At 43.2% G+C, this 19,639-nt stretch overlaps 2 protein-coding genes across 2 annotated transcripts; one reads left to right on the top strand and one right to left on the bottom strand.

The window, feature by feature from the left end:
* The first annotated feature begins 21 nt into the window (after positions 1-21).
* CFAP68 (cilia and flagella associated protein 68) lies at positions 22-8,637 on the top strand. Its single transcript, XM_066606974.1, has 4 exons — positions 22-103; positions 4,016-4,220; positions 5,707-5,776; positions 8,422-8,637. The coding sequence occupies exons 2-4, from the start codon at positions 4,017-4,019 to the stop codon at positions 8,529-8,531; spliced, it is 384 nt and encodes a 127-aa protein (XP_066463071.1). The 5' UTR covers positions 22-103; position 4,016; the 3' UTR covers positions 8,532-8,637.
* A 1,494-nt stretch (positions 8,638-10,131) lies between these two features.
* LOC136632236 (alpha-crystallin B chain) lies at positions 10,132-19,168 on the bottom strand. The gene is made up of 3 exons (XM_066606975.1): positions 18,621-19,168; positions 11,983-12,105; positions 10,132-10,480 (listed from the first exon to the last, which is right to left on the bottom strand). The coding sequence occupies exons 1-3, from the start codon at positions 18,810-18,812 to the stop codon at positions 10,277-10,279; spliced, it is 519 nt and encodes a 172-aa protein (XP_066463072.1). The 5' UTR covers positions 18,813-19,168; the 3' UTR covers positions 10,132-10,276.
* Between the last annotated feature and the right edge of the window lie 471 nt (positions 19,169-19,639).

Here is a 19,639-nt window from a genome sequence, read left to right on the forward strand (position 1 = left end):
CTACTTCCTGGTTCGGTGTCGCATGTTAGTGACGTCATCTGCTGTTACTAAGCAACGGACATCTACAAACGGGAGTTGGGAATATCAGCGAAGTATCGGGCAGGTAATTGTACCCGACCTCTAAATGCATACTCAGGAGCTCACTGCCATATATGCATATATATGTATGTGTATGTATATATATATATATATATATATATATATATATATATATATATATATATATATATATATATATATATATATATATATGTGTGTGTGTGTGTATATATACACATACATATATAGGTATATATGGCACTTCCTCCACATTTCGGGCTTATATACACACACACACTTTTCTACAAGTATACAAATATATGCCATTAAATGGTGAGGATCTGTCTTACATATGATGAGTTCCTCATCAAAATGGCCTATAGATGTCTATGGGGGGTGCACAAATGCGCATGCAATATGCAGCTGAATCACGAACTGCAGCGCAAAACCGCTGGGAAAAGAACACATCTGGACCTCATTAGGTTAAATAGCCTCTAAAGTAAGGAAGGGAAGTGTCCCGCTCCCATGTGAACCGGTCCTGCGTGTGCTAAAAAGTACAGTAAAATGCGCAAATACTCGCACAAAAGCGCCTCATTCATAGCGCAAATACGTTGACTAGCTCATACGCTCGTCTGAAGGAGCCCTAAGCTCTAATGCATGATGCACTTGGGAATAGACTGATGCACCACTAAGACAGGGCGCCATTATTATGGGTGGCTTCACACAGGCGTATTTGTGTGCGCAAAATTTGCACACGCAATACGCAAAGCATAGAAGCCATTGATTTCAATGGGTTTCTTCGCATGTTTTGCACACGTGGAAAAAAAACTAAATGTTCTACTTTTGTGTACATTTGCACACCTAAGGTCCGCATAAAAGTCTCTGGGGGGCGCAAATGTGCACACAATACGCAACAGGATGGGCAACACGCTGCGCAATTCCACAGGAAGAAGAGCACATCTGGACCTCATTGGGCTAAGTAGCCTTTTAAATCTCTGTGGCCGTGTTTCTTGCGCAAAAACACTTGTCCTGTGAGCTCAAAAAGTACAGTAAAATACTCTGATAATGTTGCAAAAAAGCCTCATTCATAGCGCTAATACGTTGTGCTGAGGAGTGCGCAAAAACACATACGCCCATGTGAGGCCGCCCGAACAACCCCTTGAGGGCAATGTCAGGCATTTTCCCTCCTCGCTTTCCAAGAACCATAACTTTATTTTTCCATCAACACACTTTGTTTTTTGGCGGGCCGAGTTGTATTTTTTAATGGCTACCTTTAACGCACCATAAAATGTATTGAAAAATTTTGTCATAAAAATTAGTGAGGGGCAGAATAGAAAAAAATGCAATTCCATTCTAGTTTTTGGGTTTTCTTTCTTACTTGGTTCACCGTGCTGTAAAAATGACCTGTAAATGTTATTTTGTGTCTCAGTACAAATTTATAGTTTTATTGTTTTCCTAGATTAAAAAACTATCAAAAATGTGCTTTATTTCACTGTATTGTGACACTCATAAGGCTGGGTTACCATGGGACAGAAATCCCGCAGAAATCTCACGGAATGTCCGCAGCGTGACCGCACAAACATTTTGCGACATTATTGCAGCGGAAAGGCTGCTTCAAAACCCGTGCCATCCTGTATTGCGCTGCGGAAATCTCTCTCCATAGAGAGGAGTGAGTCTGCAGCGGAAATGGCGGAACAGTTGACATGTCGCAAATTTGAATTCCGTGCCTAATATCAGTTTCCGCACAGCTTGTCCGCAACAGACTGTCAGCAGTGTGTGAACGAGATTTTTGCAAGTCCGGAGACCCCCGTTTTCCTGATATATGCGGTTTCCCGGCCTGGTCAGACATTCATGAACTATGCACAGGAGAATCACACGCATAGAATCACTCAAGAATCACTCAATTAGTGTGAATACGACCTGAGGAAACACCCATCTAAAATGAAAATAGCTTGGCAAATTGTGATCCATTTTAGACACAAGCTGTGGGTGAAGGGACAAACCATTTAGGCCATACCACCAACATGGTGGCCATCTTGAATGCCCCCACCTTGGATTCAACTTCAGGTTTTCATATGGGAAAGTAGTGTGTGACGCATCAAGCTGGTAGAGCATTTCTCCCGAAGAACATTGGTGTGCTTCATGTTACCTGAACATCGTTTATTATCATGTTTAAACTGTGATTTTTCTTCTGTGCAGGCATTATAAGTAATGGCTTCATCCCGAACAAATGTCCTTATTTCTGGTAAGGGTACGTGCCCACGGCATTTCAAAAATTGTACTCAAAATTTGGACAATAGGACATGGTGCAATTTCTTTCTTTCACTTGGACTATCAGTCAGAGTTAAAATAGGCGCATGTGCATACAGCCATTCAAATGAATGGGTGCTACTTCTATTCGATTTTCAGAGAGATTTTTCGATCAGAAATATCACTTATCTGCATGTACCCACAGGCAGATTTGAATTGCGGAATCTGTGCGGATGATCCGCAGTTCAAGTCTCCCATAGGGAACATGGGCGTTCACAGCTGAATGAAAGCATGCAGATTTGATTTGCGGAAATCAAATCGCAGCATGCTCCATTTCAGTCAGTGGAAGCCGTCCGATCCGTAATTGGAATTCTAGACGGGCCGTGGATTCCGCCGGAAAGCAGACGTTTGAATAAAGAGAAAACTCTGCTGCGAATGTGCGCCGGTACGCTGGCCGCCGCTTCCGCACACATCCGCAATACAGAAAAAAGAAGACCCGAACAGGTAAGTGGGGTCCTCGGTCGCGGGCTGGGTCAGATTCCGCGTTTGGGAGCCCACCCGTGGACATAAGCCTTAAATGAAGCAACTTTGTAATCACAGAAGCTTTCAACCAACACCACCCAAACAGGTCTCTCCGTACTGCAGAGTGCAGTTGCCAGACTTCTTGGCAAGTTCACGATCTGTCGTCAATAAACCGAAAGCTGGATGACCTAAAACTGCAATGGATCTAGCAACTTCAAGCACTGTTCTGGCCTCATTCCGCTAGTGCCCACAACATACGGTAGCACTCATCATCGGTCTCAGGATTGTGGGGTTCGCTGTTTTTCAGCTCAGCGACTTTTGTCTACCCATGAATGACACCTTTACAAAATTCACTTACTGCAACACCCGACCGAAGACGACCCAGATCACCGGATACAATTTGCAGAATAGGTGACACAGCAACTTCTGATAAACCCTTGTTTTCCGCATCAGGGGCTCTTCAGTGATCAGGTAGGTTTCTTTGTGAATGCTGTGGTCAACAAACAGTATCACTCATACTGGTCAGACACAAACCCTCATTGGACTGATCCATCTAACCCTGTTGCCCCACCTAAAGCCCTGGTATGGTGTATGAGATACCCAAATTGTGGGACCTTTCTTCATTCATGGAACATTTGGAGCAGACTGTTGGGTTGTTAGATTTCCAACAATATGGTGCCCTTCCTCATTACCAATGTGTTGTTAGAGGGTGTCTTGATCTGCAGTTTTCCAAATACTGGATTGGTCATGGGGGTCAAATCGAATAGCCGCCACATTCTCCTGACTTTACCCGTGTGGATTTCTATCAGTAAGATCATGTCAAGGCACTTGTGAAGATACTGAATGTTGTTCAGAATTGTTAATGTTTTGATGAAGGTTTATAAGAAATGTGAGACAAGGATAGACCTTATGGTCAATTTTCTAGTTTTACATAAAATCACTGTTTTAACATGAGAATAAATGAAGTTATGTTAATGTGAAGCACACCATTGTTTTTCCAGAGAAATTCTCTACAACTTTGATGTGTCACACACGTATGTTCCCATTTGAATCCAACATGGTGGCATGGCCTAACAGGCTTGCTCCTTCCTCACAGCTTGTGCCTAAAATTGAATCACCATCTGCCAAATTGGTTTCATTATATTTGGGTGATTCCTTACTTTTGAGACACTTGTTTAAACAACAATTTGCTTTGCTTCCACAGAATGTCGCATTTTGGTACTGATCTAAAAGCAGACGGACATGGTGAAGCATGGGTAGATATTACACCTGAGAGAAAATTCAAACAGTACGGATGGAGGTGCACAACCAAAGAGGACGCTTACTGCAACAAGACTCTCATCGGAAACTGGAATGAGGAACGTTACGACCTGTGTAAGCTAGAGGAAAGGAAACCAATGCCCTCCCAGGTACTGACGATAGGAGGCAAAGGCTAATTATACTTGGCTGCTCCAATTGTGGAGCCAATAATGATGCCAATTGCTTAGATAAACTGAATGCTCTGTCTGATAAAAATGTGTGACTAGGGGAGTAATAGTAGGGGGTGCAGAGACAGCAATGGCACCCAGCCCCTGGTGCCTGAGGGGCCCCAAAAGTCTTTCTGCCACATTATCAGGCACCAGTATTATAAATTGCACATAGACAATGAACACCCTGATACAGATTTAGCATTGGGCCCAGAAGATTAAATGATGCCTCGGTGTGCAGCTGTTAAAGGGTTTGTTCCACAAAGAGAAGTTATACCCTGTCCAGATTAAAGGCATAATTATCTGATTGTTGGTGTCTGACCTCTGAGATCCCCATCAATCACAGAAATGGGGGCCCTGAAGGTCCTTAAAGGAATTGAGTGGTGGTCACGCTTTGGACTGCTGGAGATAGTCAAGCGCTTGAACTTGGCTGTCGCCAGCAGGTCCAGGCAGCGCGCATGTGCAACCACCTCACCATTCAGTCGGGGATCTTTGGAACCACATGATTGGTCGGGGTCTCAGCAGTCAGACCCCAACCAATTAGATAGTTAACCCCTATCCTGTTCATAGGGGGAAACATCTATTCATAGGAAGGTCCCTTTAAATAACCATATAGACCCCTCTACCACCTGCCCTGAGCTGCATTCTTTTATTCCTGTGATCCGCAGAGCAGAGGGCACGAAACAGATGTTGAATGGGGTCAGCATGACTGGGAAGTATGAGAAATCTATAGCAGAGATAACATGCTCGCCTGGGGACCTCCTAACACCAATTCAGAGACCATAACATTTTCACATCCTTATCAATGGACTTCTTAAGTATTTATTCCTCTACTCATCCTTTTCTGGTATTTTAAGTGCAAATTAATTATACCATGTCTGTACCTTGTCATATGTATGAGTGTATAAATGCATGTTTCTTCAGATTTACTCCATGAGCCCGAGGAGGAACCCTGAGAGGTTTGAAAGCTTGCTATAACATCATGATTTTTTGTTAGCCATTAAAAGGTATCATATCTACAAGATTACGTGGTTTCTGTTGCTGGGAACAATCACTTTCAACGTGAAACAGGTATGTCGGATGTCATAGTCCATGAATGAGCCCTGTATTGTGCCACCATGGGGTAACTGCTGAACAGTCCTAAATATGGTTTCGTAACATGGCCACATTATGAGAACCCCTGGTATTTATTTCGCAACAGGGTTATATGACATGAGCTAGGCCAGTACACAGGATCATCCATGGGCGACCGAAAAGGAGTAAACATGGTGCCAAGTCACATTAGCAGACAGCACATTACTGCAAGCATTAGCTGTAGCTTTGGTGGTGATACAATATGAAATGTTCGCTCAGGAATTTTCTTTTGTCCACCATGACTAATGAAGAATAATCATCAGATTACTAATGAAATGGTGTTTTCCTTTTTCAGTTTGCTCACTACTATGAGACCTCGTATCATGCAGAATATCTCAGGAACAGCGACTCTGCAGGGAAACAAGGTGCAGAACTAAGACAGTATCACCCCAATTAACACCAGTGGGCGCATAGAAAAGAGAGGGCAGAATTCAGAATGGGCCCCTGCTCTTGCGCATGGTCACATCACTACATACTCATATATAGGGTTAAAAAGGCCCGGTGGATATTTGCCCCTACCCTATTCCCACTCCTCAGGGCCCATTCACATGGCTGTATTTCTGTCCTATGCAGTCCGTATTTTTTACTTACTAAGGGCTTAAACAAACAAACGTGTTTGTGCACATTTTTGCGCACAGGAAACTCACGCCCATGATGAATTGAGCCCATTGATTTCAGTGGGTTAGCTCTCTTGAGCGTGTTTCTCATACGCAATTCCTGCGTGCGAGAAAAGATAGGACTTGTCCTAATTTTCTGCATGTTACGCAGCAAACTGCCATAAAAGGCGATGGCAGGTTAAAAAACACTAAGGGGAACGGTGTGGCACTGCGGACAACACAGGGAAAAGAAGACAACTAGCCCTGATTATTGCTATCTCCAAACCATGTTTATGCGCAAATACGCTGTATTGCGCCGAGCATTCTTGCGCATACGTTTGTTTGTCGAAGCCCTAAATGCCGTCAGTACAAGGCCCATTTGAATTAAATTGGTGTATTCAGATGTGCATTTTTCACGCGGACCGATGTTGCCCTTAAATAAAATTGTAGCATGCCCTATTTTAATCTGTATTCACAGACCAGAGTCACCCATTAAAGTTTATGGGTGCATAGAAAAGCGCAGCGAAGATTCATTAATATCCATGTTCACTGCGGGTTTTTCTGCATGCCATGTTTTCTGTGGGGTGTGACAAAACTGACAACATTTGGCCCTTGTGGCATTTTTTTTGTTTTAGTGTATTCATCAAAAACAGATGACACATACATGTAGCACGCGCATACACACACCGTGACAACAGTGCGTTTTTTACTGGCCAAAGCTGCATACATCCCTGTGAATGAGGCCTTATAGGTGAGTAGTTCAGCTCTGCCATTTCAGTAGAGATGGAGTGTCATTCTTAGACAGGAAAATCACGCAAGATTTGTGCGTTTCGAGAATGGGGTCATACACATGAGCGGTGTTTTCCCGCATGGCACCGTGATGCGATGCTAGCGGGAAACACATCGCAGTATGCTCTATCCGGCTGCGTGATCTCGCATCACAGCCCCATTGCTTTCAATGGGGTCGGCGGAAGCAGTGCCGACCCCATTGAAAGCAATGGGAGAAATTCTGCGATGTGACAGCCACGGATGTGACAGCCACAGCAGAGAGTCACTGCACCCCCGTAGTGATGCGAGGCTGTTTTCACATGAAAACACCTCGCATCCTCGAATATGGGGGCGGTATTCACGGCCCGTGTGAAGTTAGCCATGGATATGTTCCCATGCGAATCTGCATTAAGAAGTGACATATCTATCTATTTGGTTTTTGTAAGGCAAGGTAGGCAAAATTAGCTATTTTTGCCATTTTTTTGCATGGTGTGCACCATGCTAGTAGAATACTGTACTAACATTTTTGCTTGGGTCACTACCAAAGCAGCAATACCAAATTTGTGGGCGATTATTTTTTTGTGTTTTTTTATATACTTAGGGGGAGAAAAGTGGGGTATTGATTTTTTAAATTTATTTCTTACTATTTTTTTGCACTTTTTTTACTTGTAAATACTTTTGTCTCACTAGGGGACTTGAATTTTACCACTTTCGTTCAATTTAATAATACACTGCAGGCCTATGAAGCTCATTCACTGGTTGAGCCTCATAGGTCACTGTAGCTTGCAGATGCAGAGACCATTTTCAAGCCTATGGGCGCCATAGCAAGCCATCGGGACTCCATGATCACATCGTGGGGGTCTGATGAGTGACAGACAGCCCCCTACGTCTGTCCCCCTTCACATACTGCTGTCTCATTGACTGCAGCATATAAAAGGTCAAACAGCGAGAATTGGAGGTTTCTCCAGTCCCGCTGTTAAAGCAAGTGCCAGGCTATCATCCATAATCCAAGTACCCGCTCCCCTCGCCAGGCTTGTAATGCAGCTCCATGCATCAAAATAATCCACCTTATGACCTCTGTAAAAAGGGGTAAGCGCGTTCATTAAGGGTTAATTCATATGGGCGAATGCCATTTTTGGCCCTTGAAAAACACAGCAATTTTGGTGCGTATTTGGTGCCTTTTCAGTGCTTTTCTTACGCTCCCATAGACTTTTATAGGCTATTTTGGTCTGTGAATATGGAGTGAAATAGGACATGCTGCAATTTTTTTATCGCAGATAAAGTATTCACATGTGAATAGACCAATTTAATTCAATGGGTCTGTGTTCAGTCTGTAAAGAAAACACTCTTGTATGCATGAGCCCTTACAATGATAAGCAGCCTATTAGAGCCTGCCATTGGCAGGGCCTAGTAGGCTTCTGTACATGGCAGAGCTGGAGGCCTTTGTTAGGCCTTCAGTTGTCATAGCAACCATTAGCACCCATGGATCGCCTCAGGGGAGGGTAATTGGGTAACGAGGAAGCCTTCTGCCTCTTTTAATCACTTAGATGCACCACTAACTTGTAGCATAAGTAAATACTACACTATATACAGTAACTATACACTTCTGTGATAATCTATGTAAACTCCAGTTTTGCTTCTTTCAGATTTCAAAAGAGAGCCTCATTTTTACCCCGGACATCAGCCAGAACTAACCCCACCACAATGCAGACCTCCACAGAAATCCTGCTATATGATGGACTATGGCCGCTCTTAACCATCACCACATTCTCTCCAATACAGCCACTATGGAGCTGGATCTTGTAGTTTATGTTCCTTTAGTAAATGGACTTATTAAAGGGGTTTTCCAGCTTTCTACTATTGATTACGTATCCTCATGATCGGTCTTCAATAGTTGATTGGTGGGGGTCCGCCACCTGGGACTCTTAACATCAGCTGTTTGCTGGCGCCACTGTGAGCAAATGTGTTGTCAGAAATGTGCCGCTCCATACACACCGCAGCTACGGGAATGGGACTGCCGGCACAGTTACTATGCAGTTGAATGGGAACTGTCTTTGTGGTACCATTCTGGTCCGTTGCAGTGTGAATGGAGCTGTGTGTTTCTGGCACACAGTAGCTTTCAGCAGCCCCGGCAAACAGCTGAACAGTGGGGTCTGGGTGAAAGACCCCTGGCAAGCAACTAATGATAATTTATCTTCGGAATTATCAGTACTTTGATAGTTTTAAGCAGAGAATGCAATTTTAATGCAGTGTTTCATGCGGAGACCCCGCGGTCAGTGAGTCTTCTGTCCTTGAGGGAGCAACAAAAACGTTGCTTTCCTATTAGAAGAAAGAAGAATTGTGGTCCTTGCAGAGATTTCCCAACTTATATTGGCATACTGGAAAGGACCCTATTGACCACCTTACATTATCCATAGATGCTGATCTACCCTTCTAAGATCTCCTAAATTCATGTAATATTTCTCTATACTGGGTGTCTTAATCTACTATATTACTTAAACGCAGCATAGCGCTGCATTCACTTCTAAGGCACAACCTTTACAACATAAATATCCCCCTAAATGAGTCCTGAAATTTTGAACCACAAGTCCTTTAGATGGTAAATGCTTGTATCTACCACTTCTGTCAAGAAAGCCGTCTCCACCAGCCAATATCGGTCAAACATGATGTCAGCTATTAACACTGGGCAGTAGAGATCACCCACTTGACAGAAAATTATGCGCAAATACCGCTCCATTCATGTGGAGACCTTCGGGGCCAACATTCTTGGGACTGGTAGAGGTCCCAGCAGTTGGACCCCATCGATCAGAAAGCTTTCCCTTATCTTGTAGATAGGGGATAACTTTGTGTCTTGGCACAACCCCTTTAAGGTCACTTTACATCAGGGGTCCCCAACTCCAGTCCTCAGGGACCACCAACAGGTCATGTTTTCAGGATATCCTATAGTATGAACACATGTGGCAATGTCTGAGGCACCGACCATAATTACATCACCTGTGCAATACTGAGTAAAATCCTGAAAACATGACCTGTTGGCGGTCCCTGAGGACTGGAGTTGGGGACCCCTGCTTTACATCACCCTAAACTCCTACAAAAAGAAGGTATTGGGTATAATCACCACATTCGGATTTCAAAAAAATTGTTGCCTCTCACTTGTTTGGCCTCTAGATATTTTTTGGTGTTCCCTGGTTTGCAGGATGGGGGCCCAACATTTTATCCTGTCATCTTGTCTTATTTTGTGGTCTGCAGTTGAATGGGGCAATATGCAAGAATTGTATTAAATAGTATAAACATCCTGCTCCCATTCCCATCTATAAGATGCCCTAACAGGGGGAATTATCAGTGATACACGTGCAGATGCTTCTCCTTGCTTTTATTTGCATTAGTAATTTGATTTGGTCACAGGACAGCACAAATAAATACATGTAGCAGTGTAGTACGCGCGCACTCTCTCTGGCAGGGTGGAAAGGTATGTTCTCTAGCTGTAAATGCTGAGAGGTTCTACTTCTTGGGGGCAGCACCAATGGCAGCCTTGTCTTCACGGGTGATGGGGATGGAGCGTTCAGGAACGTCAGCCAGTTTCCTTGGTCCAGTCACAGTCAGGACTCCATCTGGGGACAAGGATGAGGTGATGGAGTGGGGATCAACATCCACTGGGATTTTATATCTACGCTGGAAGTCTCTGGCAACATAGCCATGTTCATCCTGGGAAGGAAAAGAATAAGCATTAGCCACATTAATGGTTTTGTCATAAGGTTTGCTGCATTCATGCCTGCATACAACGAACGCTAAGCAAACAAATGATCATTTGTCGTTCAGTCATTGACCGCATTTACACTGAGTGATAATTGTTCAGTTTCTTATGATCCAGCAATTAACTGAACAATAATCGTTCTGTGTAAAAGGGCCCTTGGTCTACAGTCTGTAGCTCATTATAGAGCTGATTTACCAAAAGTAGTACAAAGAAAACTAGAGCCTTTATCCACAGCAACCAATCAGGTCACTGCTTTAATTTACAAAACAGGCTCTGAAAAATGAAAGGTGAAAAGTGATTGGTTGATACAGTACTACTAATTAATCTCCCTCTATAGGTTTACACAAAAACCTGCTTTGTAAGTTTAAAGTGATTGTCTGCTCTGGCCAACCTTTTTATATACACAGCTTCCCAGGTGGAAAGCAAATTGCAGGATGTCTTGTTTACAGAATCTTCCTGCTCTTGATCAAGCCACACCCTATTTTCACAGACCACGCCCTCTGTGTTTCGAAGGTTAGGACTTAGGCTTCTTTTCCACGAGTGTATATCAGCCGGCCATTTTCGTGGCCGGCCGATATACGCTATGTTGGGAGAGATAAAATTGGTGAACAGGTGCACAAATCAAACGTTTGTGCGCCCGTTCAGACGGTATGTTTCCCCGCGCACATGCGCCGAGACTACCATGATGTCGCTCCTTCTCCCTCCCTCCCTATTGCAGGCTCACCTCTCTTCTCCTCCCAGCTCGTTCTTTGAAATGGGAGGGGGTGGAGCTAAGCACTGGCCCATCCCGCCTCCTCCCATTGATGGCTATGGACAAGGGGCAGGTAGAGGGCGGGAGCTTAGCTCCGCCTACATCCTACCCCTTGTCCACAACCAGCAATGGGAGGAGGCGTGACAGGACAGCACTTAGCTCTGACCCCTTCCATTGCAGAGAGCCAGCGGGCAGGAGAGGAGAGGTGAGCCTGCTCGGGGGGAGGAGAGCAGAGGGAGGGTGTTTAGCAGCCACGCTGCTAAACTCCCTCCCACTTGCGGCCGCTGCCATAGGAGCCCATGCAGCGGCCGACGTATTCCGGCCCAAAAGATAGTTCCAGGACTATCTTTTGGGCCTGACGTAAAAATGCCCGCGCTATATTGGGCTGGCCGGGCGCTTTTCATCTCAGGAATACGGCCATGTGATCTGATGCATTGGAATCCAATGCAGCAGATCACACCGTATATCAGCCAGCTGTGAAAACGGCCGGCTGATATACGCTCGTGGGAAAGAAGCCTGAGTCTGATGATTCAGAATCCCAGTACCATGAGCAATAATGGAGTGCTGCTTTCTGGGAGGTATCTGGAGGCTTTTGCAGTGCCTGGGAGACTCGCCAACTCTTCCAGAAGTCTGAGAAGTCTCTCCTTTTTTCAGGAGCTTTCCAGACTTTACTGGGAAAGTTGGCAAATATGTGATTATTACCTGACGCTCCTCATGTTTTCCTTGGATTTCAATATAATCTCCCATCACTTTCACTTTCAGTTCTTCTGGAGAGAAATGTTTCACATCAAGGTTAACGGAAAACTTATCCCTGTCCATTCTCAGCTGTGGAAGACAATGGGACACGTGTAAATAAAAGTAGTCATCGCCATGAAATCTAAAACTAGTTGTGAAGTTTTACTTATCTATCTGTGATCAAGTTAAAGTGCAGTCAAATATGTCTGTCACCTGAAGCGGCTCTTTTAAATTCAGGCGCCTGTAAAACACCCTCATAATACTAAGTACTACTAAATAAGAAATTCCCAGAGCGTGTCATGTTTTGTGATCTACCTTGGCAATGTTGGCTGACCAAGTAGGATCACCAAAGACTAAGCAAACACCTAATAAACTCAAGTCACACGCTTCATCACGGTGCCTCAACTGGAGAGTCATTTGGTTCGTGGCATTGCAGTACTTTTTAATGTTACTTGGGCACCATTACAAATCTCAATTTAAAGGTATTGCGCCAAATTATAAAGTTCTCTATCGATAGTATAGAGGCTAACTTTATGACCACTAGACGTCTGACCGCTGGGACCTCCACTGATTCTAAGAGTGAGGGTGCCAAAGGTCGCCACATGTATGGAGTGGAGGTCACACATGGGCGCCGCAGCTTCTTTCATTTCAATGGGAGTGCCGGAGATTGCCAAGCCCTTGTACTCAGCTAATTCTGACACTTTCATTGGCGGTACATATGTGCGACCTTCTATCTATATATGCAGGGACCTTTGGGACATACATTCTTGCGATTTCTGAAGGTCTCAGCAGTTGGACCTCCACTAATCAAAGCGTTATGCCATGTCCAGTGACTAGGGGATAACTTTATTACTTGGCACAACCCCTTTTGTGATAACAGCTGTATATATACTGAAGTGGAACCTTATCCCAGGATATGTCATTAGTATCAGATTGTTGGGGGCACGATTTCTGTCAAGCCAACCAATTGGCAGACTGAATAGATTTAAGAGCAGCAATACTACACACAACCACTACCAAAAGTACAGAGCTGTGCCTGGTTAAAAATGAATGGCACACGTCATTGCAGTCAACTATTTTGTGCTGCTTATGTAGCGGGCTTCGGAGCTGAACCGACTCCATGCACAGCAGGTATTGGCTGTTTTTGACAGACAACATCTACTTGTAACAGCCGTGATCAGAGAGAACTCTGACCGTGGCTGTTAACTCATTAAGGGTGGATTCACGGCGTCTCACTCTGCAGGGGGAGGAGGCTGGAAGAGCCAGGAGCAGTGCTCTGAGCTCCTGCCCCTCTCTGCCTCCTCTTCACCCCCCTGGACTATTTTCAATGAGGAGAGGCGGGACGGGGGTGGAGCTAATTCCCGAAGTGAATGAGAGTTCCGCCTCCTCTCATTGCAAATAGTGCAAAGGGGTGGAGAGGAGGCAGAGAGGGGGCGGAAGCTCAGAGCACTGCTCCTGGCTTTTCCAGCCTCCTCCCCCTGCAGAGAGAGATGCCGTATATCGGCCGGCGTGAAAACCCAGCCAATATACGGTCATCTGAATGCACCCTAAAGGTTGTGTGGTTGCCATCTGGGTATCATGGCAGCCTGGGGACTTCTGAAGTCCCCCAGGGCTGCTATGATCATTTGCTTATTAAAGATGTGCCTGTGGAATGTCAGCCTGTGAAAATGCAATATAATGCAATACCATAGTATTGCATTATACTGTGTAAGCAATCAAACTATCAGATGTTCAAGTTCCCTGTGGGCATCAATAAGAAAAGTAAAAATAAGTAATATAACGATAAAGTGAAGATTTTTCAATTATTATAAAAAGAAAAAATATAAAATGTTTAAAAACAATCTTTTCCCAGTCGTCGCATCTGAAAAATAATTTTAAAACATCTAAAAATTGGTATCGCTACATCCATCAAGGTCCAATGTATTAAACTACGGCATTATTAATCCTGCATAATTACCTCCGTCAGAAAAAAAAGCGTTAGCAAAATTGCACTTTTTTTGGTTACTCCATCTCCAAGAAAAAATTGTTTAAAAAGCTATCATCCCCAAAATGGCAGCAATGCAAACTACAGGTCGCTCTGCAAAATATGGGCCTTCACACAATCCTATTGATGGAAAAATACAAAAGTAATGGGGGTCAAAAGATGACAACGAAAAGTAATTATTATAGGTTTTTTTGTTTTTTAAAGTATTGCTATATTTAAAAAGTATATAAATTTAGTCTCACTGCACTGATACTGACCCACAGAATAAAAACAACATGATACAGTAAATGGTACCATTGAAAAATAGAATTCGTCTCGCAAAACAAAACAGGCCGTGACGTAGACATGTCACCTGAAACACAAAAAAGTTGTGATTTTTTTTGAAAGTCGGAACACCAGTACTTCAGAATGTGACCTGGACACAGGCACATCAGTGATCCTTGGTCATGAAACAGTTAATTTGACCCCACCACCTTTCCCATGGGTGACATATGGCCACATAGAGTATGCACATTTTGGCATACATCTCATCGTCAGCCATAAAGTGAGGAGAGCACCACATGAACAAGCTCTGTGGTTTGAGGATCAATAGAGATATACATCCAATGAAAAGTGTGATTTTTCGACTGGTGTTTAATGTAACATTTCAGCTCTATACCAGAGAGTTTTTTTCAAGCCTGGTATAACAGAAAGTTTGCATTGAACAAGGGTGAAGAAACCACGATTTTTGTTGCCCTTTTGAAGTCTGGTTGTTGGCACCAGCTACTTGCTCTTCAATGTGCTGCTCCTTTCTACAGTAACCCCGGTACCAAGACTATTGTCCAGGCGTTCTGAGAGATTACTGTTTGCACAGTGATGACTCGGCGGACTGCTGGCTTCTCTTAGTACTGATTACATGACTGGAAGAACAAGAATATTATGTAATAAATGAATAGATCTTACTTACCCAATCACTTACAAACATTTCATAAGATGCAAAGAGTGACTAATAAGTTCATTTGGCTCATTATTTCTTTCGATTCTCTGGCCCCAAGTGAACATGAGAACTGTGTAATATTAAAGGTCTTTTCCAGATTGCTTTATTTTAATCCTAATACCTCCCTACATTCACACACACACACTGCCACAGCCTAGTGAAAACATACGGTACTTACCTAACCAATCATCCTCATCTTCTTCGTTCTAGCGCTGCATCATGTGACCAGTGATGTCCTGGACGCATGGCTAGGAGCAGATACTTCTAATTCTGTATACGGGACGTCACTCATGATGTTTCATTAAGCGCAGCTGCTGGGAGAACATTGGCTATGTATATATACGTCCGTTGTGGTTCCGTATATATACAAACATATCACTGTTGCAGCCAATAAAGGCAAAGCCCAGCTGGGCCGGCAGGAGGGGGGAGTATGCTTTAATTTGTTATTTTGAACACTATAGTACTCTTTGGACGTTGTTTGCCAACATTGGAAAACTCTTAAAGTTTCCCTTGGGTTCTCAACCCTGACCTCCCTGAGAAGCCTTGCATCAATAAAGAGGTGTATTTAAAAGGGTTAACCTATTAAAAACATTTATCTACAGGCTAGGTGATAAATATGTGATCGCTGGGTGTCCCACTGATTACTAAAATGGGGTTCCCTAGCTTGGAATTCCGGAGAAGTTTGAGTGCAGCAGTGGTCACGCATTGGACTGACAGATAAAGGCTGAATGAAGCATCCAGCTATCTCCATCACACTCATAGACTTCCACTTTGACCACTGCTCCAGTGAAACTCTAGAGACCCCTGTTTTAGAAAAAGTTAGTGTTGTGAGTGTCAGGCCCCCCAATGATCACACATTTATGACCTATTCTGTAGATAAATACAGTATCAAATCTTTCCAAAGACTAAAGCTGGCCATACACATTAGATCGAAGTTGGCTGTTAATTGAACAACCATTGAACGAAGGAACATCTGGTGAACATTCATTACGCAGACCCAGCCATACATATTTTAGTCCACATTAGCATTCACAGTTCTTCAAATTGGCCATACATGTGGTGTTAATGATATTGGATGATGTAGAAAAGCTCTTTCTGGGACCTTTCTTTCAGCGAAAGATTGTTTATGCATAAAAGATCTTCCTTTGAACTGTCGAATGAACATTTCAAACATGGCCGACTTTTTTCCAGATGACAGTCTGTCATTAGTCAGCTAAATGATTGTTCACTGATAAACTTCACCCGTCGAATGGCCATTTTGGCTGAAATCGCCTATTTTCATCAACTTTAGCATAATGGGCATCTTTAACACTGTTATAACACATGGTATGGTATTTTTGCCAATAATTATTTACATAGAGCTGAAATAGTAAAAAAAAAATGTTATATCCCACAACTGTGGTTATTGATAGAAGATACAGCAGTAACCCCAGTGAAAAGCCGAAACTCATCCCTCCAGCTGTGAACAGTAAATAAATGTACCTGAAACCGAACATTATTGCATAATCTAATCTCACATAACATTACTGTATTGCAGATCATGTTTCTTTGCTTCATCAGGAAAACTAATTTTACTTTCGGGTGTGATGTTGACTTCCACAGTAAGGTTATGCATGACTGCCAATGTGCTGTAAGGGGATACATGCATATCAATAAGGGATTTTCCACGTGTCCTTCTGCGCCCACACTGGGACCAAAACAAGACTCAGTCTATTATCAGGGATAGTTTCAGTGATACTTAGGAGAAACTTTTTTTTTATTTTAAAAGTTAAACAAGGTGCGAAAAAGTCAAAAATAAAGGCGCCAAAAATGTCACCAATCATAAATGAATAAGAAAAACCTACTGTAGTGGTCCCCAACCTGTGGCTCTCCAGCTTATGGAAAACTACAACTCCCACAATGCCGGCAGTGACAAGCTATCATGGCATGCTTGAGTTGTAGCATGAGTTGTAGTGTTGGGGAACACTGACCTATAGTATTAAGGCAGAGAACTTGCCTAAAAACGTGCTTGTGAACAACTAAGGTACCTCCAGGGCCAGTCATATAGGAATGGGGCCCTAGGCAGCAGGAATAGTAGGACTTTCCCTACTTGCCATCTTTAGGAATACTGCCATATAGTGGCTATATGAGGATATGGTGGATCTTTACTGTGGATTTCACAAATAATCTGCTTGGAATATGCATTAAATCTTGTGTCACATTACTTGCAATGTCAATCTACGCTGCATTGTTCTACCGTACCTGAATTTAGAATCAGCATGCGGAGAAAAAGAGGGGGCATTTCACTTCAGATTCTGCGCTGAATCCACATTGGTAAATGCACATTGAAAAGATCTAAAGCCAGGCTATATCAAAGTTCAAGTCCGCGCAAAATCCGCAGCTCAGATGAGGATTTCTGCCATGGACTTTGAGGCCAAATCTACATGGAAAAATCCAATAGGATTCTGCTGTCTGAGCATACTCTAATACTGCCATATACTGTCCACATAATAGTACCACATAGTCCTTCAATAATTTTCAGTTTCTAAATAATAACCTCTTAAAGAGTCCCCATAATACTGCAATTTCCAAGTAAAAGCACTAGACACTGATAAATAATACTGGGTGGTGTAACTTTGCTCCAAGTGTCCCTGTCCTTAGAGGGGTAGGGGTCACCTTGTGAATGTAGTACCGCTCATTGAAGGATGGCGTGTTACATCCGCAGCGCAGACTGCCAGGCACCTGTAAGCCATGTTATGCTAATTGAATAGCGCGACCGCTGCCATTCACAAATAGCATAGCCATGCCGAGTCACACTGAGCCACAACTTATTACTGCAGTAACACGCTAATGTGAGGTGCATTAGCGGTGGTACAGATGTAGCAGATAAAAAGCTACAATATGAGTAAGATAAATTTAAGCTACCGGAGCATACTGTAGGTAACATACTAACCTTCTACTACAGAAAGTGTGATTTTACTACCGGGGTGCAGTACAGAGAGGTCCCTGCTTGTTTACAAACGGTCCATAGACATGCCATACACCCATAGGGATCAATGCATGGATGACCAAATATTTTCTCCGATGGCCACATTTTAACACAATATTTAAGTGATGGCTTAAGTATTTATAAGCTGCAATTAATCTACATATCCACCATGATCCTTTAGCATAAGGTATGCTGCTATGTTGCTAGTAAGCTTCAAGGGTAAGAAAGACGAAAAATACACCCTGATACCATTATTTTATGGCTGTGCACAGATGTAGCAATCATTAACATGACTAGTGCATTGTAATAACTCACTTTACAGCATTGTAGTAAAGATATAATGTGTTAAATGTCAAAGTTAACATTTGCTACATCTGTACTTGAAAAGTTCCTGTCTTATTGTGGACTTTGACTTTACAGTACAAAGTAGACTTTTTAACATTGCCAGTGCCTAAAAGCATATAGATGATGGCTTTTCCATCCACCCAAAAGCAGCATCAAATCCGAGATCAGTGGTTCCAACTTGCTACAAAACTACAACTCCCAAACTTCATTTTTCATTGTATACTGGGAGTCGTAGTTTTGCAACAGCCACTGGCTGGAGACCACTGTCCTAGATACTATACTACATGGAACGGACAATCCAGAACAGATGAGACAGACAAGTAGTCAATTACCTCTGACAAGCCACTTTCTATCCAGGATGGAAGTCTTAGAAAAGGATATTTGAAGTAGAAAGGAGAAAGTACAGTTGGAAATAGATCAGCCTCCTGAAGGTGATCCCCAAAACTCTGTTCCAACATTCTGTTTGGTCCAAAGAAGGAGTAAAATTGGCGGCGGAACCAGGGATGTTGGATAGTCACATCCATTTTCCTCAGGCTTCTTGTGGTAGCTGTCAGAGAGAACTGTTGAGTGTTTGATCTACCTAACAAACCCAATGGCCTTATATACAGAGTGGACGATCTGGTGCTCCTCCCCAGCACCCCAACATTGAACTTTCTGGAAAAGTGCTGTCAGAAGGTTTCATTATTCCAACACGCTTGCCTGCTTCCATTCACTAGGTAGATGGCGAATATGAGCACTGACACATCTTCTATTCTCTCGGCAACCCATTGGATCAGCAAGTAGAGGTGCTGATTATCTCTCTCTGGTCTGTGCACATTGGATTAACAGACAGGAGGATCATTTCAGCTACCGTGCTGCAACATGACAAGAGATGAGTTCATTCTGAGATCTGACAGCTGATAAAGTCATGCCAACTTCTCACAGACAGAGAGGAGCTTATTCCTTCTGCAGTAGTCCAGAATAAACCAGCTCTGGCCCATACCCTTTCTGTGGGTCTACATTATAGAGTGGGGTGGAAAATATGTACCGTGACCTCTCTGTCATCTCAGCCATCTGTATATGTCCATTTACTGAGTCACATTACTATTACATAATTGCTCTTCGCTTATAGTTGTACATACCATGATGCAGCAAACTTTAGATTGACATCACATCACATGCCATTGCTGCACCATGGTACGTAACATGTTAAATGTCAAGTGAGGCTGTATTTACACGGGCGAGTGTGATATTGGTCTGAGAACATCAGACAGCTATCATACTCCTAAACCTGTGATTTTTCAGCGATTGCGATGCGTTTCAGCTTTAAATAGTCATTATACCGCATTGCTGTACATGCCATTTTCACTCT

This window comes from Eleutherodactylus coqui, chromosome 6 (genome assembly GCF_035609145.1).
Source record: "Eleutherodactylus coqui strain aEleCoq1 chromosome 6, aEleCoq1.hap1, whole genome shotgun sequence".
Lineage (NCBI taxonomy): Eukaryota > Metazoa > Chordata > Amphibia > Anura > Eleutherodactylidae > Eleutherodactylus > Eleutherodactylus coqui.